The sequence below is a fragment of the Berghia stephanieae genome, chromosome 3 (assembly GCF_034508935.2).
Source record: "Berghia stephanieae isolate SIO BIC M18660-M18661 chromosome 3, UCSD_Bste_1.3, whole genome shotgun sequence".
NCBI classification, from domain to species: Eukaryota; Metazoa; Mollusca; class Gastropoda; order Nudibranchia; family Aeolidiidae; genus Berghia; species Berghia stephanieae.
Window position 1 is genome coordinate 87,220,954 of NC_088362.1, and position 27,990 is coordinate 87,248,943.

The 27,990-nt window shown below is 33.5% G+C and overlaps 1 protein-coding gene across 1 annotated transcript; it reads left to right on the top strand.

Annotated features, from left to right (window-relative positions):
* Positions 1-3,718: 3,718 nt before the first annotated feature.
* Positions 3,719-27,581, top strand: LOC144968721 (uncharacterized). The gene is made up of 5 exons (XM_078907337.1): positions 3,719-4,074; positions 5,637-5,771; positions 6,315-6,470; positions 7,238-7,300; positions 24,531-27,581. The coding sequence occupies exons 1-5, from the start codon at positions 4,066-4,068 to the stop codon at positions 25,302-25,304; spliced, it is 1,137 nt and encodes a 378-aa protein (XP_078763463.1). The 5' UTR covers positions 3,719-4,065; the 3' UTR covers positions 25,305-27,581.
* Positions 27,582-27,990: the final 409 nt, after the last annotated feature.

A 27,990-nucleotide genomic window follows, 5' to 3' on the forward strand; every position in this document is an offset into this window, starting at 1 on the left:
TTACAACTACTACTACAACCACCACAACCACATCATCATCACTACCACTACTACTACAACCACCACCACATCATCATCACTATCACTACTACTACAACTACAACCACCACCACATTATCATCACTACCACTACTACTACTGCAACCACCACCACCATATCATCATCATTGAAATATTATTTTTTTTTAAATTGAGCTTTATATAGTGCAATATCTACTAAATGTGCTCAAAGCGCTTTACAAGGGGTCCCTGGTCAACATTTAACATGTAGGACGGGACATGACGCCTGTTAGGCGATATTACAATTTTTCGGACAAAGACAACTCTGTTAACGGCCAGGTACTCATTTTACACCTGAGTACGGTGAGAGAATGTGAGTAAAGAGCCTTTTCCAAGGACTCAACTATGCGCCGAGCGCGAGGCTCGAACCCAGGACCTTCCGATCCGGAAGCGAGTGTCATACTACTAGACCACATAGCCGCATCATTACCACTACTACTACAAACACCACCACCACATCATCATCACAACCACTACTACTACAACCACCACCACCACCATATCATTACCATTACCACTACTACTACAACCACCACCACATCATCATCACTACCACTACTACTACAACTACAATCATCACCACCACCACATCATCACTATTACTACTACAACTACAACCACCACCAACACCACATCACCTCACTAACACTCAGTACTACAATCACTACCATTAGGTTTGGAGCTTTACTTCATTTGAAATAAGGAAACTTCGGAATTGTATTTGGCATTGTGTTTATATATCATAATATAATTCTAATCAGTTATCTATTTAGAACTAGATACTATACAATATGTATGCCAAATACCACCCCAATTCCCCTTTCTTGTGTGCGGGAATTCCTCTTTCGGCATTGAAATTGAGTGTGAGAGAGTCATCACTACACACATAAACAACAGAAACAATTTAAAAACAAGACTATGACACGCAACCACTCACACACGAGGCTATACTATTTATCCTTTTCTCTATATAGAATAGGACAAGACAAACAATAGCTTGACTCTAGCTACACTTCGCATTGATGTTTGTCGTCTCACGAGTTCAACTCTCGGTCGACCTGTCAATATTCCTTTTTGCCTCGGACGTAATCATTAATAGAATGTTGTGTGGTTTTGACCGTGAAGAAAACCTTAAGAAGTCACATTATATCATTTTAGAGAGATCGTTTTGAATAATTTTGAGTTAAACGAGCGAGCAGCAACTTGTTTTCATGAACGGCCGATCAGCGCTTGTTTACTATAGTAACGCGATTCCCAGCCAACATCAAAATGGCGGATATTTTTCTCATCGAGGCCGCTGGTTGGTTAGCCAATAAGAGCACCGTACGGTTTCCATTGGGTAAATTCCTTGATTGATATATATATATATATATATATATATATATATATATATATATATATATATATATATATATATATATATATATATATTATTATTATTTTTTTTTTTTAAAGGTACCAGAAATTTAAGATGGCAATATAAGGATCAAAATTTCTTAATTTCTAATTTCACTAATGAACCTTCATGTAAGCCTTTTACCAAGGCGAAAAAACCCCCAAAACTTTTCCATTTTCTTACACTATTTCACTGACATTAATTCAAAAGCGATTTTACATGACTTACCGATCAGTAGTGCTTGAGAATGATAATACCAACGATAAGAATAAAATAAGCACCAACACCCAAACAAACAATGGCAGCAACTGGAAAATCATTATCTCCATCATCATCAGAGGTGGTTTGATTTCCGCTACTGGCCTGTTGAGGAGGCAGATTTATTGCTAAGGTAACAAAATATAAGAGAGAGAGAGAGAGAGAGAGAGAGAGAGAGAGAGAGAGAGAGAGAGAGAGAGAGAGAGAGAGAGAGAGAGAGAGAGAGAGAGAGAGAGAGAGAGAGAGAGAGAGAGAGAGAGAGAGAGAGAGGGTGTGTGTGTGTGTGTGTGTGTGTGTGTGTGTGTGTGTTTTGCCCTTGACTTTAAATGCCAACAGCACCTGAACTGTTTCGAGAAGGCTTTGCATGGATGTAACAAAATATGTTTCGAAAAGTTTTACACATACACACACACACACACACACACACACACGGAGAGAGAGAGAGAGAGAGAGAGAGAGAGAGAGGGAGAGAGAGAGAGAGAGAGAGAGAGAGAGAGAGAGAGATTAGATTAAATACGAAGTTATGCTTTCCCTTTGGAATTAAATTGCATGTCATAAGGCCGTCATATCTATCTCATTTGCACTATTACCTCGTTTACTACCAATTTAATAACTCCTTGAATTCTCGATAAATTATTAAATTTATCATTATGTTATAGATAGGCAAGACGGATAACTATAACGAAATTTTCTTAATTCAAAGGATAGATATCGACATTGCTCAAACAAATGAAAACTTTGGGGTAAATTCAAGCCATAATTATTTGATAGCACACACGGAATTAATCAAGTACAGACTACTGTTTAAAAAGTCTTCTTAAAAGATACAAAAACTTTGATGTATTTTGCGCTGTTTATACTATGATGGCTTCTATGATATTTATGACACATTTAATACTAGTCATTTAAAACAATTTATCGAGTGCTAAACTACGAAAATTGGTTGAAAAAAATGCAAGTCGTTTCAAATGAATTCTTCAAGTCTTATAGCGTTGTTTTTATACTCCAGATGGAGTTAAAAGGAATAAGTTAGTAAGTGTTATTATTACTATTATTATAAGTGCTGTTATTACCATTAAAAAGACGAATGTGCACATTGGACTCAATCATTTACATTTAAGGGGCGGTTTGGGTCTAATTATTAGGAAAATCCTTCAAAAATTTGATTTTGAGATTTTGGTGGAAAATGATATTTTATTATCTTAGAAATAATATAATTGAAGTCCAAATTCTTAAAGTAGACTATAAAGGCACGAAATACACAGTCGAAAATGGTACAGGTAGTAAGAAATGTGTGAAAAACGGGAAGCCATTTTGCTATTTTCTCAATATGTCATTTTTCTAAGGGTATGGGAAACTGTGTCAAACGTTTCTCAGAATCTATTCAATGAAATTGTATGAAATTTTCCACAGTTATGACAGAGATAATGTATTGTGTCACCATAGAGAGATATTTTTGATAAGATTTGTGAATTTTAAATTATAATCCTAAATCTGAATTTTTTACATCAATTTTGTCATAACATTTTGATTCTCAACTTTGTAATGATCTAATAAAAATTCCATAAGCTAAAGCCGTAAAATCTCTCTATGGTGACACACTATGGTACAATGTTGACAAGAGGGAAGAATATGGAGGTCATTCCTTCATTAGTTTTTGTGGAACGTTTGCCACAAGATTGTTATATTTTTTGATGTCAGACCCCCAAATTAGATCGCAAAATGGGTATCAACACAGATAATTAAAATTTTTCACCATAAATGTTGTTTTTTAACCTATAATGACGATACAAAATGATTAAAACCGCCCAATATAGGTAATTAAATTTTTTTTAGAAAAGACCCAAACCGCCCCTTAAGACTTATAATGAGTGGTGATTTGAGTTTGTTTACTTGTATCATTAATCATCATACCGAACATCTTTGGTCATGTGATAGTCAACAGCGAGTAGAATTGCTTCTTGTAGCTTCTGTAGCAATAAAATGGCTTCCGTAACGATTGTTTACATGCGCGACCAAGCGCCACTTTGAGATGGATAGTTTGCGCTGTGAAAATATTTCCGAAAAGCCCTCAACAAAGTGCTTGCTCACGCCATCTACATTAATTAGCACAGCCCAAAGCTTTTACTGAACTGGATTTTTAAGAATTGAATGCGGTAGACGCTTTTTTTCGAATAGCCCGGAATAGTTTCAATCTGTGCCCATAACCATGACATGACATGTCTGCACAACTGTTTTGAAGTTGCAATTCTGCACCATTAGCCGTTAGCTGCAAGTTAAAGAGGTTACATCAACAGTTAGAAAAGTTCTCCTTGCCATTGCTTCCAAAATGATAAACACGTAATAGAAAGATGTCAGGTGTAAGTAAGCATTCCCTCTTTATTTTTACATATAAAAATAAAAAGGAAGTAATAATATCGAGATAGATATTAACATTCTGATGATCCAAATAATATTGATAATATATCTAACATTAATAACATAGAATTAAAATTTAAATAGCGGAGGCCTGGCTGGTACTGGTTGGTTAGGTGTCGCTCAAATATGGGCATTGGTTAAGGAGCGAGGTCCCTGCCGCCATCTTGCTTAGTTTACTCTAGCCTGGCAGGAGAAAAGCACAGTATCTCATCGGGCCATCTCTCTTGTTCTAAAATTTTGACACAAAAAAAAATTAATTTAAAAAAAAATAAGAGAGAGAGAGAGAGAGAGAGAGAGAGAGAGAGAGAGAGAGAGAGAGAGAGAGAGAGAGAGAGAGCAAACTATTGTCTTTAAATTTATGATACAAGAGAGCTGATTCAAATCCATGCTGATTGGTGCCTGTTTAGACAGGGTAAAGCGTTATAACAAGTGCTATTTATTGTTATTATTACTGTATTTTTTTTTTGGACACGCAGCTACCTTTCTTCTTTAATCGACTCCAAAAGATACAGAACAAAGCAGCTCGATTGGTAACGTTATCTAAAAAGCGCGAGCATATAACACCGATTTTGGAGGACCTACACTGGCTACCTGTAAAGTTTAGGATTGAATTTAAAATACTCACCCATGTTTTCAATTGCTTAAACAATTCCGCCCCTGTTTACCTTCAGGAACTTATCCACCTTTATGAACCCAGTCGAAATTTAAGATCTGCTAATTTAAATATCCTAAGGGAACCCCCAAAATCGTTAGTTTTTCATGAGAAATCCTTTGACCACCATGCCCCACGACTGTGGAACTCCATCAATATTGAAACTAAAAATAGTGAAAATCCACTTATCTTTAGAAAACGGTTAAAAACTGAGCTTTTCTGTAGGGCATATAATTTGGACTCTTAGTATGTATTTTATTATAATATATTATGTTATCATTGAATTTGTGTGGTTTTAACATGCCAGTTCTATATTTGTATATCATACATGATGTGTTGATATAAAGCGCCAGTGAGCAATTCCAAATTGGAACTAGGCGCTATATAAGTTCATTATATTATATTATTATTCACATTTGTTGATTCCATATACAATTAATACTTAAATGTTGGTAATAGGGGAATGTTTGGCCTTTTTGAGACTGTATTGGGTTTTTACAATTCCTTTATTGTAAAGGGATTAACTGACCACTCAGTGTTTCCATTCAAGATATAGTGAAATTAATTAACATCGTTTTCATCAACTAAAAACAGGGAGGTCATGCTTTTGAAAAGTGTGTAAAACTTTTCGAAACATATTTTGTTACATCCATGCAAAGCCTTCTCGAAACAGTTCAGGTGCTGTTGGCATTTAAAGTCAAGGGCAAAACACACACACACACACACACACACACACACACTCTCTCTCTCTCTCTCTCTCTCTCTCTCTCTCTCTCTCTCTCTCTCTCTCTCTTTCTCTCTCTCTTATTCTTATATTTTGTTACCTTAACAATAAATCTGCGTCCTCAACAGGCCAGTAGCGGAAATCAAACCACCTCTGATGATGATGGAGATAATGATTTTCCAGTTGCTGCCATTGTTTGTTTGGGTGTTGGTGCTTATGTTATTCTTATCGTTGGTATTATCATTCTCAAGCACTACTGCTCGGTAAGTCATGTAAAATCGCTTTTGAATTCATGTCAGTGAAATAGTGTAAGAAAATGGAAAAGTTTTGGGTTTTTTTTCGCCTTGGTAAAAGGCTTACATGAAGGTTCATTAGTGAAATTAGAAATTAAGAAATTTTGATCCTTATATTGCCATCTTAAATTTTTGGTACCTTTAAAAAAAAAAATAATAATAAATATATATATATATATATATATATATTATATATATATATATATATATATATATATATATATATATATATATATATATATATATATCTATATAATATTTCAAATATAATTATGGTCAACTTCTACAATATTGTTTTGAGCATTTGCTCTCATCTTCAAAAGCTCGTTTTACCAAAAAGTTGAGCACTATTATTTCATGTTTTTTTTGTTTTTATAATTAATATATATATGTATTTATAAATACGTCAGTTAAAATAAAATTAAAGATATGAATTGAAATTCATTATTTTTGCAAGGGTGTCCAACACCTACTTTATTTGTATATCTGATCCTTTTAACAATTTTTCTACAGTCACGAGGTGCGTGCAAGTCTCACTGTTGTGATGCAACAACTGAAGAAGGTGGTGTTTGCTCATATAACTGTTGTGCTAGGGCAAATGAAGCATGCCCGTGTTGTTGTAAATGTAATCTTGATGGATGCTTGTCGAAAGTTTGTGGGAAACCTAAGGTATGTTTTATCTAATTTTTGTAGATAAATGTGATGAATCATTCCCAAAATTCTTGACCAACCGATAATCCTAAAGGGTAATGTTTTCAAAACAAAAGCGTTTATATTTATTATCATCCATATATTTCAAGACAAAAATAAGAGTCATAAGGGAATCAGAAGTTGGAGATGTTTTGTTCACAGCTTTTGTAAATTATCACAAGTCACAACCAGGTAAGGAGAGAAAGAGTAGAAGTGTAAGGAGGACTGCTAGTTGGAGGAAAACTAGAGAGATATTGAGTATTTGAAAAATCTGAAATGAGTTGGGTAGCTTGCTCAGGACAGAGGTAGAAGAGCTTTGTTGTTGGTCTTTTAAATGACATTTAGCTTGAAGAGTAACTAACTTACATCAATACTTTTGATATAAAGAAGGGATTAATGGTGTGTGTTTTCTTTTGTGTCTGTTTGCACAAATATATAGTCTAATAGCCTCCAATGTAACTCTATACCACACGGCATGTACCCAGATACATACAGGAAATAATGTCATACGCACTGTATGATACTTCCAATGAATATTGTGGGTTGTTCAACTTCAAACATGATTGTAGTACTGGCCGACTGATGATATGCACACAGGTGAAACAGCTGTATAGTCTATACATGAGTTCTGTATGTGTGTGTTGTGTGTGTGTGTGTATGCATTTCCTTGAAATTTACAATTACTTGTAAATCTATTGGAAGAGCAACAATCATATTTTTTTAAACCTTTGTATTTACAATTATAGAAAATCAACTGCATCGATGTCCTCCTCTGCAACTGTGGTGGCTGCACAGAAAGAATGTGCAATGTAAGTATATCATTTGTCACATTATTCCCTTTATGAATTGTTTAATTCAACTTTAGTAAGCTTATCTCGTTATTGTGTTGCTTAAGTTTTGTTTCATTTGTCATCTCCATAAACCAATTTAGTCAACCTATAACATTCACTTTTAATGATCCTAAAATAATTTTCCATTAAGTACCCTCTTTAGTTTTTATCATGTCTATCCCGTATATACTAAATTCCATTTATCTAGAATAATTTCTAAACTAAAATTATTACAGGATAAATATATTAAACCGAAATTTTGGAGCTTCTAAACCATTCCGGTTTAAAGACATTTTGGTTAAGCAGTTTGTCCCGTTTTGCAATGTTTCATTTCAGTAGTAACTATTTAAGGAATTTGTCATTTACTGCTTCATGGTTCCCGTTAAATGAGTTAGTTGCATAAATGCCGTCTTCGTAACCATTAAACATTTTATACTTTTTTTTATTTTATTTTTTCTTTGTGGTGTGGTTTTAAAAATTTTTGGGGGTTTTCGTTTTCAAATCAAATTGTTGAAAGATTGAGTTTCGGTGATGCCGTGTATTTACATTATTAATTCCTTTGATCAAACTTTTTTTTCATCGACTTCATGTATTTTTTTTAAACTCCACGTGTAAGCACAGTGCTTTTTTAGACATCTTTTAGTAAAATGCAAAGCTTTAAATAAAATCGAATTCTTGTGGAAATTGATAATGAATGATGCGCAGCTCATCAAGGTGAAGTGAAGTAGATATGAAAAGGAAAAGGCGTGTAAGTGCTAAGCTGTCTACTACACATCTCTCTTTGTGTAAAGCCATTAGGTTCAAAGGCCTAATTACATCGAATACTCTCCCGCCCCCCCCCCCTCACAACCAACACAATTTAAACACATGGAAATGAAATGCAGTCAATTGTCGATGTAGAAATCCAGTTTCCAAAGCATCAACACACAGCGAGAATATCTCGCTTGCGTGTTTCTACACCCAACTCCCCCTCTTTCCTATTTTTCGCCTGCCACTCCCGCTGTCCTTTTCCAGTCTGTGCGATTGTGATGTTGGCCAAGCCCAAGGCAGGATAGTGACATCTATAGATATAAGTCCTGGCAGTGTTGAGAGTGTATACCTAACCCCACACCCCCCACCACCCATCACCTTTAATTTAACTTACGCTTTTTTAATATCTCGTATTTATTACGTTGGCCACTATCTCGAATTTTTGAATAGAAAATAGAGAGAGAAAAAGGAAGGTGCTCTCAAGTGTTTCGGTTTAAAGAAAGTCCTGCTTAGAAGTATTTCGGATACATCGTAAGAATAGTACAAAGAATAATAAACTATAAAATTTATTACTTCTTGCGGTTAAGGTATTTTCGGTTTAGCTACTTCGGTTTAAAGTAATTTTAGTGTATTATATTGATCATTAAAAATTTATATATTGAGCTCAATAGAAAGCTTACGATTTTGTAATTGACGGCTATTTATTTAAAACCTTCTAAAGAGGATTAATTTTAGTCTGACTTATAATTTGATTAAATATTGTCATTTTTATTCAAAGTTGACAATGCGACCTAGGCTGTATTGAGTCGCATTGCTGTAAATGCTTCCTTGACAAAACCAATTTTGTCAGCAGTCAGTTAACCAAAGTTTAATAATGAGATAAACTATGATTTGAAAGAAATATAATCCTTGTCAATATGTCAACAAAGATTATATTCTGGTTAGTGGTCGTCATAGCGGCTATCTCCCAAGAAATTTTGCATTTAACTACTTCATGCTCATCAAGTTCCTTTGAAATAGAGTTTAAGAAGGCTTTCGTTATAATATACATATAACATTTTTGTAATTAACTTTGTAATAAAAGACTTTCTTACATCAACATCATATACTTTTCTCTATGTACATTTTTTTTCTCATTACAATCATGCTTTTAATCTCAAACAAACGAGGAAATTCAAACTTTGGTATTGTACGTAATTATATACATGTTAATGTCTGTGGGACAATGCTTCCTAATTCTATACTCACCGAAGCCATCAATAATATAATCCTTTGTTTTTGAAATCACAATTATGTTCACAATTATTGTGTTGTACAGCATCAAACTCTTTGATGTAATTTGATGACACAATTTTGTTGTTTTAGTAGATGTTGCTTTAATTTATTACAAATCATAATTATTTATATGCTATTTTGAGATCAAGATCTGTTGAAATAAGACATGATTAAGTAAACTCAAACGTTTTAATATCTCTGCATATATATTACAATCCCTATTGTCATAGACAAATGGACACGTTATCATTTACAACATTATTTTACTATCCCATCCCAATTGTCCGTTGTGAATTCGCTCTATTGTTTTAATTTATAGCATAAGTTTCATGCACAAATTTACTTGGTCTGACTCACATTCTGTCTCAAGCATCACGAGTGTAAGGGAATTTGATGGAGACAACCAAATAAGCAGTCGTTAGTACAAGAACGAGAGAAGTAGGTTTGAACTGTGATGGTCTGCACATTGAAAAGACCTTTTCATCAAGTGCTTTGAGATGGACATAACATCAAGAAGTCGCCCTTTACTAGTTTCATGATCATGTCTACATAGAGAGTTTTAAATTTGAAGGGTGCATGTAATTTCCTATTTATTTGTTAATTTATTTAAGCTATTCACAAAGCTAAAGAATGTTGGCTTAGCTTAATTATGTTGCAGATACATGTAACCTTTATAACTTTGTCCCCATCTAAATGATTTCAAGCTTGACTGCCTAAGAGCGCTGAATTGATCCAGAATAGAATTTTCTCAAAGTGAATTTACCCCCTGAAGAGCATATTCAATAATATAAAAAAAGAACTCCATTCAATAGAATCAAATCAACAGATTGTTTTGCAACCAAATTCAGATTCCACATCCATGTTTGGGGTTTTTGTACAAGTACAATGCACGCACTATCTTGCAAGATATTTACTCCACTACTGGAATTCTTTTCAAATTAATTTTCATATAAATCTTTTCTTCAAATTTTTAAAGGAAATGTATACAGAATGATTACAAGAAAATGCCTTTGTTCATCTTCACATTTATTAATTATTGATTTCAAGAAGAGCTGATTAATTGACGCTGATTGATTGAAAAATACAAAATGAGCAGTTTCCAAGCCAGTTGAAAAAAAAAGTCTTTAAAATGTTCTTAAGTACTTATGCAGCATTGCCACCGAAAGATAGAGATAAATCAAAAGACTTTTTTATTGTTTCAACTTCAGCATCTTCAATGAATGTTTTCTTTTGTTATGAAATACTTAATTTCACAATTCAAAATGCATTGTACTCTCTAACTTGTGTAAGACAGATACCCCACATTTTTTATCATAGTATCAGCCTTAGACAAATGTCTGCCATTCACAGGTTGAATAAAATTCATATTGTGATTGGGATATAATGTTTTAGCCAAAGCTAAGGAAGTCAAAAGATCTGTGAAGAAAGACAGGTAAGCATTCATGAGCAGACTTGCAGAGAAAGCAGAAGCAGCAACGACAGGAGGACACATGAGGATCCTTTATCAAACTACCAAGACACTTACTGGAAAATATGGGAAACCAGAGGTATCAGTCCAAGATAAAGATGGGAAAACTATTTTTTTAAAAAAGAGGCTCAGTCTAATCGATGGAGGGAACATTTCAACTGACTTCTGAACAGACCACCACCAGACAACCCGACGGAAATTTTGCCTGCAAGGAATGAGCTACCAATTAGCTATGATCCACCATCGATAGCAGAGATTGTGGGTGCCATTGACAAGATGAAAAGGGAGAAAGCAGCTGGACCACACCAGATTGCACCAGAGGCTCTAAAAGTTGATGCTGAAATAATTCTGATGCCCTTCATCTACTGTTTGAGAAAATCTGGAATGACGGAATATTCCCAAAGGATTGGATAGAAGCATCTTGTCAAAATTCCAAAGAAAGGGGACCCCAGTAATTGTAATAATTATACTGGAATCATTTGTCTCTCTATCCCATGAAAGGTTTTCAACCGTATTATTTTAGAATGAATTAAGAATGCAACAGATGCTAAACTGCGGACAAACAGGCGGGTGTTGGAAAAACCGTTCAACCACAGACCAGATTGCCTCTCTGGGAGTCACAGTGGAACAGTCTATAAAATAGCACTCTCCTCTTATTGTCACCTTTCTGAATTACGAGAAGGGTTTTGACAGTATTGACAGAGCAAAATTGTGGAAAATTCTGGCACATTATGGAATCCCTAAGAAGTTGGTAAACCTCATCAAGGAAATGTATGAAGGAACAAGTTGCAGGGTTGTACATGAAGACACGAAGATCAGCTTTGGAATTAAGACTGGTGTCAATCAGGGATGCTTGCTCTTACCATTCTTGTCCATCCTTACCATTGATTGGGCAGGAAGGCTCCAAAGGGCGAGGAAATGGCATACAGTGGACCTCCTGGACACAGTTGAATGATATGGATTTTTGCAGATGATCTGGCTCTTCTGTCTCACACCCAGGACCAGCTGCAAGCAAAAACCACAATACAAAACAGCCTCTTGGAATCCATTGCTTTGAGAATTCACCCCGCTAAGTCAAAGGTTTTAAGGAAAGGTGCGCGTCAAAGGGAGCAAATCAAAGCAAAAGATCAAGAACTTGAAGATATATACTTTCTTCAATCTTGGGAATATAATAGACGATGGAGGCACCGAAGAAGAGGGGAAAGCACGGATCAGAAAGGCATATCCTGCATTCACATCTTTGAACAGAATTTGGAGATAATATATCTTCCTTATATCTCAATATATCTCCCTTTGACTTTTGCTGAGACTTTTCAAATCAAATGTGAAGTCAGTTCTACTGTACGGATGTGAAACTTGGAATGCATCGCAGGCATGTATAAGGAAGATACAGATTTTCGTAAACATGTGCATGTGCAAGCTACTAAGAATAAAATGGATGGACAGGATTAAGAATGAAGAAATATGGAAAAAACCCCAGCAGAAACCAGTGGTAGAGGGAATAGGAATAAGACGATGGAGGTGGATTGGAAACATCCTTAGAAAGAATGACTCCACTATAACAAAGAAAGTATTGGGCTGGAATTCTCAGGACAGAAGATCAAGGGGAAGGCCACGAGGAACATGGAGAAGAGTTTAAGAAGCTGATATACAGAGAAGTGATAAGGCATGGAATGAGATAAAAAAAAAGTTAGCTCACGATAGAGAGGGATGGAAAGTGTTTGTCTTCGGTCTATATCCTGACCCAGGGTGAAAAAGGCAATGATGATGATGATGATGATGATGATGATGATGATGATGATGATTATGATTGTGATGCTGATGATTGTTTACAGCTGTCTTTTTTATTGAAAATTGTCAGGTTAATTTGATATTAATTTTTTTTTTAATGATAAGCTTTGACTTGTTGTAGGAGTATCAATACCTTGAATTGAACAACTTGTTTTACGTTTATGTTATCTTTTTCCAAGATTGTTGTTGTTTCACAGTCACGGTTTTCAAGAGTCTAATTCCATTCGTTTAAAAACTCGACACATTTGTCATTACTGTTGAAAGTTATGACTAGTTGAGTTATTTGAATTTTAAAGATGACATTTTATTGCTTCTCTGTCTTTATGAAGTAAAAAGTGAAAAGGTGTGATGTAACGGTTGTTGGGGGTGGGTGTGTCCTCTTTTGGGTTGAAACACAGAAATATTCTGCTTTTAATTTGATCACTGCAGGTATGGTAATGATAAATAAAACTTAAGATATAGTGACATTGCCATGCATTTTATTGTAAAAATTAAAATGTGATGACATTGAGGAATTCGGGAAATATTATTTTGAAATGTATTGCTTTTACTTTTGTATCAATTTTTAAAATTCTGATTTTGAATATCCTGAAAAATATTTAATGATGTATGTGAGAATAGAGATTTTTCTTTTTTTTTTTTGTTTAGTGGTATTAAAACGGCTGTTTTGTTTTGTTTGATTTTTCGTTCGATCACCAGGTATTTTCTCAACAAATCAACTGGCCCCCATGTACTTCTATGACCTTTTAAAAACTATTAATCTTTTCTCTTTTACAGTTATGATTTACACTAGACGATTACACTATCATAATATTACAAACAAGAAACCCGACATATCAACATTGACTATGAAATAACTTTTTAACAAAGCATGTCTTTCTTTCTTTATTTTCTTTTATCTTTAATCATCTTGGGTCTCAAATTTAATAATAATTATAACATAGATTTTCAAAACATATTTTTTCTACTCATTAAACTTTGGGTTTGATCAGAGCTGCTTTGAACAGTATGGGAAGCAAACCAGTTCAATTCCCACTTCTAGCTTGGTGCCATAAATGCTCGAACATAGAGCATTTCACTTTCTTTACGTTTGTACGGTTGTAAGTATTTCACACCTAACATTTCAATAGTTCTTTGGGTTTTTTTTTTTGCTTGACTGTACCCAATACCCATATACGTTTTTTTAAAAGATCGCCTTTTGCTTATTTTGACTAAACATATTTAATGTTTGGGTATATTTTAAGTAGACAAAATGCATGCTGTATAATATGTAGATGATATTTTAACATTTGTTTACAATGAAATTATAATTTGACCAAAATGCATGCATATTTTTATTTAAATAAACCAAGACAACTAGTATTTACAATAACTCATGAAGGATATTATTTTTAAAACTTTTGTCTTTATTCCTTAGAACAAGGATAGACTGGTGACATTGTTCATTAAAAAAAAAAGTAAATCAATTAATAATTATGTAAACAAATATTTTTGCTTTAAAAATTCTGATATAACACGTCAGTATGATAGAAAAATAAAATCAAAATATGGACTAGCTAAGTGCTATTTGGTTATCTTGTTTCAAAGGGGGAAAATCACTTTTATTTAGACATTCAAACACTACCTATTCCTTCTCGTCGAAAAGGAGTTGCCGATATCTCGTTTTCATCGCGTGAAATGGACAATAAAAATAAAAGTACAGGAAGTTAGTTTTGTAAAAAAAAAAATGAAGGTTAAAAATTGGGATTTGGTTACATCGAGTATAAAAAATAAAATTGTAGTATTGAGATAGGGGACTTAGATTGTGTTTATCATCAACAAACTTGGTGGCTGAATCGATATGATTATGCCTTAAGTTTGTCACTGATTAGCTAAAAATCGTGAAAATGTGACTTAAGTACTTTTAGTACTAAAGTCTTCAATTGCTTTTGGTGGTCGTGTTAGGATGTTATTGGTCTAGTGCAGACTGTTCCAGATCAAATCAAACATGAAACACATCTATCCTAATCAGTCACTTTTGGGTGGAGAAATGGTCGGAGAAAATCCTAATGTAATCCAGGTAAAACTCTTGTGTCTAATTTAAGTACTCTTTTGATTAAGTTAAATAGTTCGCAAATTTAAAATAGCAATTGTATACTAAGTAATATTAACTTAAAGGAAGTAGTTATAGAGAATTACAGACTAATATTGAAGGGATGCTAGTTTATTTTAGTTGTTTCTATTCAAGTTAGAGTCTACGTCTACATCGCTAGTTAAAATCAATTTAAGTTATTAGTCAGAGAAGTCCATTAATGAACAATTTTTTAATGGATATTATTTTCTTTTCAGAAATATGAGGGTTGTTCCAGAAATAATAAGAAAATATATTTAAATATTGAATACATTAGTACAATTAAGACCCCCCCCCCCCCCCCAAAAAAAAATTTTAAAAAAATAAAAAATTAAATTCAAAAAGGGGGGGGGTCTCTGTGTTTTTTTCAATGTGATTTTTGTATATTAGCGATCTTATCAAAAGTTTTTTTAAAAACCGATGAAATTGCATTATTTTCCCCTTTATTTCTTCAACTACCCCTCCCTTAATGTTGATACATTTTCTTCACTTCCACGTCACTGAATGCAAATCATCTTCGTAAAATTTTTTGATAGGCAACTGAAATTATCCAAGTCCTTTTATTTATGACCGATGAAATTTGTGTAATTACTTATCCTCTTTCTATGAGATACTTTGGTAATGATCAAACTGGTGAGAATAATATTTGCATTCTGAAAATTGAATTGAATATTATATTTTCTTGGTTTGTGCTTCATTTTTCAGAATAAGCATTGTAATTGATTTAGTGAAATCAAATGAAAAAAAAAAAAATTTACATTGTGCAACATTCCTTTTAAACTTGATTGTATTGTTTTATAGCGTAAAAGTAAAATGAAAAGTATTTCGTTTATATAGCTCGGTTTTACAGTTTCATGATGTTCAATGCTTCTTACAAGATTGATTTTATTGCTTTGTATTTGTAGCAGACAATATTGAACCTAATTCCATTTTATTTCGTACCTGATACCTCTTGGGCGATTTTTTGTATGTTTCTTAAAAGATCAGTCACAGCTTGAGTCGAGCGTTGATTTAACGTAGGATTTCGTATATTGATAGTTTGAATTTTTGACTTAAAGATCTACAACATCAAAAGTTTTACGAATCATGACATTTATTTTCTCTTGTATGTTCTTTTTTTTTTGTGTGTGTGTGTGCACAAATAATGATTTAGCTCACTGCGTTGTTTAGTATGCCCTATTTCACTAGTGATAACCGGGTCACTCAGAACTTTCTCCATAAATAGCTTCGAGTTCTGGATTTATTTCTCTTTTGATTATTCGTCCCCCCCCCCCCCCCCCTCCTTTTTTTTTTTTTTTTGATAAGTAAATCGATTTAAAGCCCTTATATTGTTCTTTGAGTAATCACGTTTATTGTGATGCAGTGAGATTATTAACATATATTTTTTGAGGTTTGGTGTAGTCACTCAAATTTGATATTCCTTGGAGTAATTTAAATATCTTAGCATAAAATTGATTTAAAAATTGTTTTTTATTTTTGAGTTTCTAAAAAAAGACATTGCAATATATCTGTTGTTTCAGGGACAATCCTCATACTTTAAATGAACGTAAATTGACGCATGCTTCTCACCTTTTATAAGATTGATTGTTACTTTCTATAAATCGATTGCTATATTGATTATTTGCATTAATTTTTTCACGTTACCAATAAGTATTATAAAAGACATCACGCTACTGTGTGAATGACTAACAAACTATTTTTCAACCAGCCTTGTACTAATCTTTTGTTTTAAAAAAATATGATATGGCCTTTAAGATTTTAACTCATTCACAAAGCTTTTTAATTGTTTATCGATTTGGGGGACACTAATCAAAGTAATTCTGAGTGCAATTGAACCATGACGTAACTACAGTACTTAAGTGGGCCATGGATTGAACTGATCACAATTTTTTTTTAAAGAAAAAATTTCCTTCAGACAAAACTAAGTTTATCATTCCTCTTCAAGATTTTGCGTTTCAATATTTAAAACATTTTCAGTGTAGTGATTTTATATGACAACGTAAATCAACTATAGCCAGATTTTAAATAAGTGGCGTGTGTTTTTCTTCTTTTTTCTCAGCTGTCCCTCAATGCACAACGGCATAAGTTTGTACGAACCCCTGAATCAATTTGTCTTAATTATTTTTGGTATTTTTCCAAGAATTTTAAAACAATAGGACAGGATTTTGCTTATTAAAGCTATATTAAAATCGATAACTGGTAAGGATAGGAACTCATAGATTTACAGTATCAAAATTATGAATTTTCCGCTCATTCATTTTGAAGGGATTCGTTAAAATGGAATGTTCGGTTAATCGAAACTTAAACGATATAAATACAGTATCTAATTATGAAGGGATGAATGGCAACTCTTAACTATCAGACATTTACATTTTATAACTATCAATACACATTACTGATGTATACAAACGAAAATGAACATAACGCACTTCCAACATTATTTTCATTGCAAAATTTTGCGAAATAGCTTGTGTTTATGCCAAAGAGAATGGCAAAAAAATTTAATGTAGACTGGTCAAAAGTAGAAATTCATCAATATATGGTACTGTGTTTTAAATATGTACATTTGTTCAACAATAACAACAAACAAGAAATATTGGACACATCAATCATCACATTCTGATAACGAGGATGATGAAAACGAGAAATGGACGAGTACGAAAAGATTTCGTGGCATCACTCTATCAAATGAAATGTACTTTTCCTCCAGTTTGCAAAGGTTGGAGCATGCCTTTTCCCAGTCTTCCCTTCTTACATCACTTATTGCCTCGTCGGTGAGAGTAAATTTGGTGTACCTCTCAATCTTTCCCTGTAGCTCAATTGGATTGCGCTCACAGTAATATGGGGGAAGTCACGCAACCTCGTGTCAAAACTCCCTGATTAGACGGTCCGCTTTGAAAACTGTATCTGGTCTGTTTCTTTTCACTAAGGAGTATAGTTAGGCCTTTGATGAATGGTCTGAATATTTAATGCTGCCTGTCTGAAGCCATGAAATCATGTCAGCTTTTATAGGTGCTGAAGTTGGAGCCTTGCAGTAATCAAGGGCCACCGAATGGTAGCTTTGTCCAATACAATTAACAGCTGTGTGCTTCGAGAGAAGTCAGCAAACGGTTCTTTAGCCAATCTTCTAACACCTCTGCACCCTTCTAAATATTCAGTATCTCACCACCTGCAAGAATAACAACGGTCCTCTGTCCAGAATCCGTGGGCCTTTTTCTACCTGAATTATCAGACACCCATTCCTTTGTCGGATATATGTTTACTTTCACCCAGCTCCATACATCTTAGGGTGATATCCATATCAAAGTTGTCTAAGATCCATTTCCTACCACGTCGTTCCACACTAATAATGTCTCTGTCGTATTTCGAGAATCATCTTCTCGGAGTTGATTGTGAAATTCCTATTATATAGCCGTCCATTTGGCTTATCGATAGATACAAGTAGACTTCTTTTTGCAACTGTACGAGAGTGGAACCCAAATAAAGTATTATAATATATCGTATCGTTTTAAATCCTCTGTACATTATTATATAAAGCAGGAATTGAAAGTATCGTGTCATTTTGTAGAACAGCTTGGGAAGGCAATTGATCCGCAATGGAAAGGAACAAAATATATTAGAGTATTACAAAATCCATTAAATGCTATATAAATGATGCTGACAATGCTGATCTTTTGCATGAGAAATTTTGTATGAGTAAAATAACTAAAATATTAAATGACCGCATCATCCACTAAGACCATCAGTTATTATGTCAGGAAGAAGTGGTCGCCCGTTCTCTATTTCAACTAAGACAAAGGGACACCAAAGATCTTTTCTGCAATCTTTACAGTGACAAGTTAACTATTTTACAGTGTTGAAATTATTCATACATGTATAAAGCACAATCCTAGCTATGGAATCGCTCCTTATTTATATATACATCATATTTCCATTATCTATTTATTTTACTATGTAAATTATAACACGTATGTACAAAAAATCTTTTTTGGGATGCAATAAAGTATTCTTATTATTATTTTAAAAACATTTAAATGCTATGTGAAACGTTTATTCATAGATGCACTTTTTCAAAGTTTTATAAACAGCGTTCATTGTTAATTTGACAATATTGGTTGAGTATATAATCAGTATTTCAAATAATTTAAAACTAGAGATTTCATATCAGTCTTCGGTAATTGCGACATGATGCAGATAATAATATGCAATAAATAATGAATTTAAAATCTAATGCAAGCTACGTAAGTTGTATGTTTATAACAGTTAAAGCGAATTGTTTTTATTCGGATACAAGTGTGACGTGAACTCATAATCATTAGCGGGAACTACGTTGTCAGTATGAGCTTTTTTAAAAATACGATGAACCCATCTCATACTTTGTGGTGCGTAACTTGTTTACCAATTTAACATTGTAAAATCTCTAATTTTATGACTACGGTTTTAGCGTTGTTTTTTTTATAGGTCTTAAAGAGGAAAACTTTTTTGATATGGCATCAATACGGTCTAAAATTTATATTCAGTTAAGACAAATTGATTCAGAGCCGACACAAATTTTTACAGCTTTTGGTAGAGGGGCAGCTGAGAAAAACCAGAAAAAAACACGCGCCATTAATAAAAAATCTGACCGTAATTGACCACATTACTTCTCTTTTATTCTATGTTTACATTTTTTACACTCTCAACTGATGCATATGAATTGCTGTTATTTATCTCCTCTTTTCCACCAACCAACTATTTTTTTCTACTGTTATCGTCTTTTCCGTGAATCTTGTTCTTTGTGAGACAATATCTTTTGAGTCGCCTTCTCCATGAGACACGATAGGACTGTTCCTGGTTCTTTACATATTTATTTGTTAATCCACATGTTTTATCTGAACCAAAGAGTGGTTTTCGTAGGGCAAAATCAAAGTATAGACATGAAACAAATGAGGAGAAACCTTTGTATGCAAACATTAAAGCAATGAGACTGGTAAAAGAGAACTTAACTTTTCTCGAAGTAATTGGGAATAACATTAGAGGGGGGGGGGGGTGCGGGTGTTTGTCAAAAGAACAGATAGTTATTCATTGACGCCTATTATAGAGCTGCAAAACATCGAACAATTGAAGAAAAAAAGACATAATGCGAGATCTCTGAGATCGTGAAATGTGTTGTGATTGAAGACAATTTGATGCGTTTCATTTTGAATGCATTGAATTTCACCAGAAAGACCTGCCAGGATATGATCAAGATACAAGAGAGAGCGAAACGTAACTGAATCTCTGCAAATTAGCAATGACTTGCTTCTCATATTATCATGAAATTTTTTCTCCAGAAAGCCTCCAGGTCTATTTAAGTCCTGAATTCTTTTGACTTTTCATTGAAGGTGGAGGTATGTGCCCAGGAGTAAGACATGTGTCGACGTCTGGGGCACCGGTTGTGAATCCCTCTTTGTTTCCCCCCGAAATTGCAAAACAATATCAAGCACCTACAATCGACACTAGGCAGAGATGCCCAATGTCTAAAAGCATTTTTCGAAAAGTGGTACCTCAAAATGAACTTCACTCAAACTGTCTGCATCCTATTTCACCTCAACAACCACCGTGCAAACAAACGTCTATCAATCCATGTAGCAGACACAACCTACCCCTATGACCGACACCCCAATTACCTCGGCGTAACTCTTGATAGATCGGTAACATACAAAAATCACATTGAAAACACAGCTAAAAAACTTCGAAAAAGTAATGGAATAATAAACAAATTTGCCGGAAAATCACGAGAGGCTACTCCCACAGTCATCAGAACGTCTTCATCTGCATTATGCGACAGCGTTGCAGAATACCGCGCCCCAGTCTGGTCACCCTCTACACTCACCACAGAATTCGACACTCTACTCAATGACACATTAGGATAAGATCAGGATCACTAAAATCAACTCCAACGCAGTGGCTCTCAGCGATGAGCGGAATTGCCCCTCCATACATAAGAAGAGAGGATGCTACCCAGAAGCAACACAACCGCCTGGACATCAAAATCGTGTTCGAAACAGCTCTCACAACTCACAGGTTGAAATCTACCTATGCTTCATAAATCCAAAATTTTGACATAAACGAAGCACGGCAAAAAGAATGGAACGAACGGAAACCACGAGGGGGTGATCTAATCGACGACCCAACAAAACAACCCATGCCAGCGTTTAGAACACTGTCAAGAAAACAGTGGACAGCCTGCAACCGTAGCCATCGTAAAGTTATAGCCTGACACTGACAAAAAAATGATGTCAAAATGCCAGTCTTTTGCCACAAAAGAAATCAAATCGTGAGTTGTATTCAATGGTTCAACCAATGAACTAACTTGTTTCCTTGAGCTCTACTAACGAAAACTCACTAGACGCTACACAAACCGAAAAAATGACGTCAACTGCCAGTCCTAGAGGGTTCTAGTGTCACGCTATATGTTAACGATGGCTACGCTGCAACCGCATACGAGCAAGACATGTCAAAACAGATAACTTCCCTGCCTGCTCCCACCAGAATATGGACCACATGATTCTGGATTGACCCGATACCTCCATCCCAAGGGGATACCTCAAGGTACACCAAGCAAAGGAGACATTTTATGACTGGATGAATGACAAACACATGGAGGTGTAAACATCCTTACGACACTACTAGGTCCTAAATCATATGAATTTATGGATATCTTCACTGACAGTTGTTATCATTGCTACTAAATTCTTAAACACAAACACCAATATTTCCCCCTTTCTTTGTTCAACAAATGGTCCCAACATTTCCTTGCAATTGTCAATCAACCAACGACATCTTTTAATGACAGATTGGATTTTAGTTAATATGTTTTGTTGTTGTTGATTTGCACACTCCACTCTCATGTATTTAACCCTCTCCTCCCTAACATCTTTCTTGTTATTAGAGGCGACACCATCACCGCCACCACCAACACCACCATTTGTAATACGTTACAAGGAACGATGACTGAATTTTTAAAGAAAAATGTTTTCTACTTATTTCCAGCCGTATTCTGGAAATGAAATGGAATTACTCATAATAGAGAAAATGATATAAACAAAGTTAGTTCTATAGCATATTTACTTTGTGCTCCTGATAGGCTTCGATACGATTTAAACCATTTATTTATTTAAAGATGTAAAATAACTATAAAAAGGATTGAAAACTTACTTTCACTTTCATATTTTAAAATTTATGTTTGGTCCAAAATTTAAGCCATTTAAGATTAACTTTTTACGTTGGTATTGTTTCATAGAAAATCGACTAGTTAATGCCAAATGTGCCTTTGAAATTTGATTGGCTTTTTAAAAAAAACTGCACATTATTTAGACAACTACACGTTTGGGTTTCTGATTTCTGATGAATGAAAACTCATTTTCACATACAAAGCCTCAAAATTTTAAAAATGTCAAAGATTGTGGTATTCTAAGTCAGAATTCTCGGGTTGGACTGAATCGTTAAGCTCACAGGTAAAGTCAGTCTGGGGTAAAAGGTAAATCTTTCCAGAGCTGCCTTAATGAAAGTCAGATTAAAATACTGTCCCAAACAGTGTATTATAATACAATAATTTTGATGTGAAGGTTGTTTAAAGTTTTATATATTTTGAAATAAAACAAATTCAGTCAATTCTTAAGATAAGTCATTTAAACGGACTCTTCTTTGTGTCAATATTCGTCTTTCGTTTATCGTGCTTATGGTGTTGGTATGAGAAACAGTTTCTTAATAATTCTATTTAATAATACAGGCCAATCGGCGTATTTTGATCATGCCTTTGCTGATTTGTTTTATATTTCTTCATAAAATGAAATAAATAAATAAACTTTTTTAACTCATAAGGAAATTGGTTTTACAGACGTGAACTACGAGAATGAATAAATAAACATTATATAATATTCTATTTACATAATTTTATAAAGCAATATAGTAAATGGAATGAATGAAATAAAAATTAAAGTAAAAATGAATGATTGGTTCGTAAATGATTTAAATGATTATTATACTCATGATCTGCTTATGCCGTGTAATTTGATCTCGAAAGTTGTTTTTTTTTGGATATGTTTTTAACCAATATTGCCCATTTTTTCATTCTTCTACATTTTGCCTCTTTTAAGTGTAATTAGAATTGATTTTAAATGAAGAATCATGTGGTATGACGATTTACTCCTTTTTTTATACCCAAGACATCAGATCCGATAATCTATTTTGATTTTTGGATTTTAAAAATTCGTTTATGTGCTTCTAAAAAATCTTTTATAAAATATGCATGTCTGTAATGTCTTACAAATTTGACAACTAGCCCTCTATGTTCACACATATTTTCTTCATTTTCAAGTTAAGCAAGGGCAGTAAGCAAATTTAGTGATGCAACACGTTTGTAGACAATCTCTTCACAATAATTCTTATTTTTAGCTTGGAGTAAAGCATATTTGCATGACCTCCTCCTCAATAGGCGCAGAAGTAACTTTCTAATAATAACATAGATATACATATAGTTCTATATGTAGTTTTATACAGTAGAAACCAGGTACGCTTGATAAGTTCTGAAATTGTAGTAAATGACATTCAAACAATTGAAAGTAACTATTAATAAGTAATTTTAAAATATATTTTCCATAAAAAAATTCTACAAAAAAGAAGAAGATAAAATCATTGATTATAATGGATGATACTTTTAAATTTGATTATGCTTTTAGAAAAAGATTAAATACAGAAAGCAAATTAATTCAAACAAATTGGTTCAAAGCAGTTCGCATCATTCCTCTATTTTCTCTGGAGATAATAAAAAAGTTGTCATTTGTTTTCAAATTTAAAGAAGTTAGTAAATTGATTTGAATTCTTTCTTACGCCACCTTTCTCTTTTGTATCCGTTTTTTTCTCTTTCTCTCATATTTTTAAATTGTTATTTTTTATCCTTTTTTTCTATTTTTTTTTTTTACTATTCTTTTTGTGTCTAAATTTGAATTCACTTTACTTAATATGTTTTGAAATGAGATTTAGATTTAGTGTTTCAGTTAAAAAATTGAAGGGGTATTATATTTTTATAAAATTTAGTATTCGGTGGAGGTTTTGTATTTACAGGAACACCTACAATCATGCTTATTTTTATTCTTGGCACTTGGGTCGCATACAATTATTATTTAGCTCGAGCGAAGGTGTAAGATTTAAAGATAAATAAAAAGAGAATACATGAATTTAATTTTTTTAAAAGAGAGATTAAGAGAGAGAGAGAGAGAGAGAGAGAGAGAGAGAGAGAGAGAGAGAGAGAGAGAGAGAGAGAGAGGGAGAGAGAGAGGAGAGAAGAGCGAGAGAGAGAGAGAGAGAGAGAGAGAGAGAGAGAGAGAGATATGGGGGATTATTATTATTATTATTATTATTATTATTATTATTATTATCATCATCATCATCATCATCATCATCATCATCATCATCATCATCATCATCATCATCATCATCATCATCATCATCATCATCATCATCATCATCATCATCATTATTATTAATGTGTAACTGATACGATTTGGTACTTTTGATTTATGAGTCAAATAAACAATGTTTTTGTATTCTTTTATGTTTTTTGATAATGGAATGAAAGTAGGATATATGCATTTTTTAAGAGTGTCAAGCTTTAGGAATGGAACCACTTTGATAAATTGCATTAATCTACTCACTATTTTATCAACGCTAATATTCTTTTGACTTAATTAACAAAAAATACAAACTTTAAAAATTGAAATTCATTTGTCATAAGTTGATAAATAGCTTTATTTGTATGTCCTCTAAATCTCTTTTATTTTTCCATATTCCAGTCTTTCAAATGTTGTGGATGTTGCCCAAAAGATATCAAATGCAATGCTTGTGCAGGGGCATGCACGGATTGTTGTGACTCACCTGATTCAGAACCAGGAACATGTGGCTGTCTCTGTCTCGAGGTCAAACTACGTTCTCCACGAGGAGGAAGCACACGAAGAAGTATCTCTGCTCCTCCAGTCATTCAGGAAGAACATCTCCGCCAGTTCAATACTCATTCAGGTCCGAGAAAAAATACTTTAAGTGTTTCCAATGGGAAATTGTCTCCTGTCATAAGACGCAATAATTTCTTGAAAGGAGATGGAGATTCTGTTTTAAGTCAATATTCAGTCATAGGACATCAATCGATTAATAGAAGTAATAATAATACTGAAATGAAACTGACATCGTCATCACCGCGTTCAAAACATTTTCAAATGGATTCTTATAATGCGAGAGGAAGTCCGCTTGAAAGAGACAAAGATGGCAGGCAGCGTTCAAGAAAGTCAAGTCATAATAATATGAATGATGTAAATAATAGTAATGATAGTATAGAAATGTCTCGTACAACTTCAAACAGAAGAAAAAGTTCTAAATTAAGAAAATCAATTCGCTCGGGTCAACGTTCGCAGCGGTTTCCAAACCAAATGTTAGTCAAGTCTGATTCTTTAAATTCAAATTCAAATACTGAACAACCAAAGAGATTAAAGAGTCTTGACCGATCTCTTCCTGAACCTTCTAGAGGGCATCGAAGACCCATCCCAGCCATCCGCAAAGCAAATAAGACCCAATGACAATAAGTTGCAAGAAATTTAGGAATGTTTTCTTGTGGGATAAAGAATACACGCATTTCTCTATTTATTTTTATATTATCATAACTAATTTTTATATCATTCTATTACCCAACTTAAATGTTCGCATTACACATGTATTTTATGTATCTTATTTATTTATTTAGAAGGCTTTTAATACAGTACATTATGCTCTCATAGTTCATACACTTTTTCTACAGCAAGAAGATAAAGGGCATTCAGATATTGTCTTAATTATTTAATATGGGTCATGACTTTTATATATTTTGTCTTCTTTCTCCATCCTATCCTTTCTTTATCTTGGAATTAGTTCTTTTGCGCAGGGAAAACAGCCAAATAGATGTCTATGCATATAGAGATTTTTTCCCCTTGTAAACAATATTCTTGACTTATCTGTATGTTGTGGCCTGTTATTTATGGCCTATATCATAATCTTTTTGTTGCCTTCCTTGATTAAATTGCTCTTTGGATCTACCTCTGTTCTCTATTTGAAAAAGTTCCCGTTGTATGACATATGGTAACGCGCTAATCTATACTCTTGTGATTGTCCAATCAGTAATTTCTGATTTCCTCTTTATGACGCTGATGCAAGTGCTGTAAATGTCCTTAAAAAGTCAACAGTAATAATAAGGACATAATTCAAATATAAACAGTCAAATGGGGTATCATCTTGCATAATATTTGTAAATTTGATGTTGTGAGTATTGTTGCTTCTTTCAATGTTAGATGTAACATTTCATCATGTGCTTTAATTTATTTCTGAAGTCTAAAGTCAATGTTTACATAATGTATTATGTTGAATTATTGCATATTTTATATACTGAGTAGATCGTCTTTTAACTTTAGAATGAAGAGTGTACTCTCTCAAATTGTTTCCTAAAATCAAGAGATGGCAAGTATGACAAAAACCCAAACGTTTCTTGCAGTTATAGGCATTATGTGATTTAAGATAAACAATTTTAATTATTTTAAAAATAAAACTAGAAAATATTTCCACATTAGTTGTATGAAAGTGCAACATATTTAAATATTATAATCAACTTATATCGTTTTCCAGAACTGCCTTAATTAAAGTCAGACAAGTTACGTGCCAAACAGTGTTAAGTTATTGTATTATACAATGATTTTGATATGAAGGTTGTTTAAGGTTTTATTTGTTTTGAAATAAAACAAATTCAGTCAATTCTTAAGACAGTCATTTAAACGAATTTTACTTTATGTCAATATTTGTCTTTCATTTATTGCGGTTAAAATATTGGTATGAGAAATACTAGGAGTTAAAATCAAAATAAAATTTTAGATGTCCTTGAAATAATTGATTTAATTTACTTGTTAATCTTTCTATCTGATGTTTGCATGATACTTACCTCATTTTACTCTCGCATGCTAACTGTCTCATTTGATCGATTATTGCTAAAAATAAAGTTGATGGGAATTGTTAGATGATTTATATGATTACATAATTGCTTTGGCAGGATATGATGTAAACTCTGTTAAGGTTGAATGTGAATTGCTCTACGAATAGGCCAGTTAAAAATCATGTACGTTGTAGTTTTTAATGTGTTGAGTCGTTGAAAAGAATAGAATGTAACAAAGGCAAACATAAATTGGACTACTTGAAAATAACATTACAGTGCAATAATAGTAAAATGACATGTGTAATAAAGAGTTTCAGAATTTTAAAAAAGATAGTAACAGCGCCTTACATGTGTCATGTCCTAAAGTTAAATGTTGAATTGTCTAAGGACCCGTTGTAGAGCACTTCTATCAGATTTTAGGTGATTTTGCGCTATATAAAAGCCCCGTTAAAAAAATATTTGTTTTCAAATCGATCATCCATTACATACAAAATTGTATATAATTACAATACCAACAAACATGTGCCTCGACTAATATTTTTGTCTTTTGTTTACATGAGGCAAATGCCTTGCGCATTGGTCTAAACCTCAATTTAAAAAGGGTCACAAGAGCTAAAATCACAAAACGCCACTTTCTGCATGAGAGCATTGAAATATTTTACCAGAGGAAATCCTAACTTTTAGTCTTTGGATTTGTTCAATAATAATTCTACAATTGTAATATTTTAAAATCTGCTTATGTGTCATTAACTTCAGTTTTATTTTTGCAACACACTTTGTTCTTTCAGAAAATGGACAACTATTGTGTTGTAACATTTTATTCTTCTTCTGCCTCTTTCTCCTCTTTCTCTTCTTCTTCTTCTTCTTCTTCTTCTTCTTCTTCTTCTTCTTCTTCTTCTTCTTCTTCTTCATCTTCTTCTTCTCCTTCTTCTTCTTCTTCTTCTTCTTCTTCTTCTTCTTCTTCTCTTCTTCTTCTTCTTCTTCTTCTTCTTCTTCTTCTTCTTCTTCTTCTTCTTCTTCTTCTTCTTCTCTCTTCTTCTTCTTCTTCTTCTTCTTTCTTCTTCTTCTTCTTCTTCTTCTTCTTCTTCTTCTTCCTTCTTCTCTCTCCTCCTCCTCCTCTCCTCCTCTCTTCTTCTCTTCTTCTTCTTCTTCTTCTTCTTCTTCTTCTTCTTCTTCTTCTTCTTCTTCTTCTTCTTCTTCTTCTTCTTCTCTCTTCTCCTCCTCCTCCTCCTCCTCCTCCTTCCTCCTCCCCCTTTCCTCTCTCTTCTTCTCTTCTCTTCTTCTTCTTCTTCTTCTTCTTCTTCTTCTTC